General features: G+C 39.4%; 1 protein-coding gene across 1 annotated transcript; it reads right to left on the reverse strand.

Annotated features, from left to right (window-relative positions):
- Positions 1-962: 962 nt before the first annotated feature.
- LOC112809846 (olfactory receptor 2V1-like) lies at positions 963-1901 on the reverse strand. The gene has a single exon (XM_025853224.1). It carries the CDS (start codon positions 1899-1901, stop codon positions 963-965), a length of 939 nt encoding a protein of 312 aa, XP_025709009.1.
- Positions 1902-2929: the final 1028 nt, after the last annotated feature.

Raw genomic sequence — 2929 nt, forward strand, 5'->3', positions numbered from 1 at the left:
AGTAAATTATTAAATCCTTTAGGTTCAATTGCAGTCCATTTTGTTCATACTGTCAGATGTTAGAACAGGGATATTTCCAAATTTATATATTCAGCTACATTCACTCTATTTCCCCTTCTGCTAAAATGTGAATATTTATTCCTTTGACATTACATGGCAGAAAGTCACTAGAAATGTAAAAAAAAAAAAAATAAAATTCTTTCCAGTAATATATAAGCCTGAAAATAACTATTTCCATCACTAACATAATTATGTGTTCTTAAAAATAAGAGTTGAAACTAAACAAAAAAGTCTTAATATAGATTCTTTTTATAATTGGGACAATTTCATAAAATATTTGAAATTTTAACTAGAAGAAAAATATATAAAGTAGAGGAATTTAATTGGCTTTTTGTTTAGGTCCATAATCTAGCCTCTTCATTTAAAAGATTAGAAACCAAGAACTCAATTTCGTTCTTATCTTCACTTATGGATCTTTGGAAGATGGAACATCCATAGACTTTCTTTGGTGACTAACCTCTTTCAAGGACTGAAATTCATATAATTTCCCTCTGTAGTTGAAAAAATTGTAACTAATTCAGTTCTTTTTTTTTTTGTGAAACTTCATCATCATTACCATCACTATCTCCACCACCTTAAGTACCTGCACTCCAACTACACCATCATCACATTTACTACCACCATCATTGCCACCATCATCATCAATCATCATTAACCCTTGAGTGCCTAACTCCTGAAGGTTCACAGTATGAGAGTGTAGGTCTAACATTCTCAAAGAAACATGAAGGAGATAAGCACATTTCACCAGGTTTTTGTATATATATACTGAATCTATAGAGACGGTGGTCTCACTGCAATTTTAAGCATGGAGAGACCAGAACTGAGACCTGAACATCTAAGTAGGGCTGATTTAGACTGAAATAGAGATAGGTAGTGATCAACATTCATCTTATGTTTGTGGCCTAATTTGAGGCTAGGCAGCATCCCAGCATGTTTTTCAGAGCTCCCACCACCTCCTTGTTCCTCAGACTATATATGAGGGGGTTCATCATGGGAGTGAGGATGGCACCAAGCATAAAGAGAACCTGGTCCAGCTTGGGACTATGGTAAGAAGTAGGCCTCATGTAGACCAGCATGGCTGGACCAAAGTATAGGCTCACCACAGTCAGGTGGGAGGAACAGGTGGCCAGGGCTTTATTCCTGCCCTCCAGGGAGTTCATGCGGAGGACAGCTAAGAAAATGAGAGCATAAGAGGACATGATAAAGGACAAAGGAATGAGGAGGACCACAATGCTTGTCATTACTACTGCCTTCTCATAAGCAGATATGTCCTCACAGGCCAATTTTAGGATGGCCATGACCTCACAGAGGAAATGGGAAATCTCTCTAGAACCACAGATGGGGAAATGCATAGCATATGCTGTGTGCATGAGTGATATAAGGGCACGTCCAGCCCAGGAAATTGTAGCCATCTGCAGACATACTTTCTGACTCATGATCAGGGTGTATCTCAGAGGGTTGCAAATGGCCACATACCAGTCAAAGGCCATGAGGGTGATGAGGATACACTCAGCAACTCCTAGAGTCAGGAAGAAAAAAATCTGAGTTCCACAGGCCACCTGTGATATATTTCTTTTCCCTGAGAAGAAGTCAACTGCCATCTTGGGTACAGTGCTAGAGATTAAAGTCAGGTCCATGAGAGCCAGTTGGCTGAGCAGAAAGTACATGGGTGTGTGGAGGTGAGAATCCACCCAGATCAGGAGTATAAGGATGAAATTTGTAGTTAGAGCCACAGTGTAGATCAGAAGGATGGCAGAGATAAGGACGTTGATATGTTTTATACCAGGGAAGAGGCCCAAGAGGATAAAATCCGTATTTGAAGACTCATTTCTTTTATCCATGTCTTTGTCTTGTTAGAAGCAATCAATCTTGGGAACAAGCCAGATTTGGAGATATCACAAAGATTTATTGGATTCTGTTCCCCAAGCTCTTTCCGTTATTACCCTTATCAGCATCAGCAGGCTGTGATATTTCTGCAAATGAGAACATTTTAGCTAATTTCATGGCAAAGTAAGGTATCTCATGTCCCCACCTATCCTCTTTACTCACAGAACAAATTACTACCATGTGGGAGAGTTAATATCTATATTGCATATATTAGTGGTAGCTCAGAGCTAATACTACCGTCTCCACTCCTTTCTATGTCATTGCTCAGAGATCCCTTTCCCCTCTTCCTTCTTATGCTCTCTCACTGCCCTACTTGAAACTTGGATAAGTATATATGTTTCATCCTTATTCAATCATACAGTTTTCCATCCCAGTATATTCCACACACTGTGCTAAGTCTTAGCAAGACAAAGATGAATAAAATATAACTTCTGATGCTGAAGACTTTTAATCCTATTGAAGAATAAGGCCAGGTACAGGTACATATGAAAAAAAATTAAAAAGATGTTATAATGGAAGAATATATTAATCGACAACAAATCAGGAAAGAATATACAATGGAAAAAAAGACAATCTCTTCAATAAATGGTGCTGGGAAAATTGGACAACCACATGCAGAAGAATGAAACTAGATCATTCTCTTACACCATACACAAAGATAAACTCAAAATGGATGAAAGACCTCAATGTGCGACAGGAATCCATCAAAATCCTAGAGGAGAACATAAGCAGTAACCTCTTTGACATTGGTTACAGGAACTGCTTGCAAGACACATCTCCAAAGGCAAGGGAAACAAAGGCAGAAATGAACTTTTGGAACTTCATCAAGATAAAAAGCTTCTGCACAGGGTGACTGGGTGGCTCAGTCATTAAGTGTTTGCCTTTAGCTCGGGTCATGGTTCTGGGGTCCTGGGATCAAGCCCTGCATCGGGCTCCCTCCTCCATGGGAAGCCTGCTTCTCCCTCTCCCATTCCCCTGCTTG

The sequence above is a fragment of the Callorhinus ursinus genome, unplaced genomic scaffold (assembly GCF_003265705.2).
Source record: "Callorhinus ursinus isolate GAN/ISIS: 27379988/994484 unplaced genomic scaffold, GSC_fseal_2.0 scaffold105, whole genome shotgun sequence".
Lineage (NCBI taxonomy): Eukaryota > Metazoa > Chordata > Mammalia > Carnivora > Otariidae > Callorhinus > Callorhinus ursinus.

What these genes read in the sequence shown, in the direction of transcription:
- LOC112809846 (XM_025853224.1), bottom strand. Translation starts at nt 1,901, where the DNA reads ATGGATAAAAGAAATGAGTCTTCAAATACGGATTTTATCCTCTTGGGC.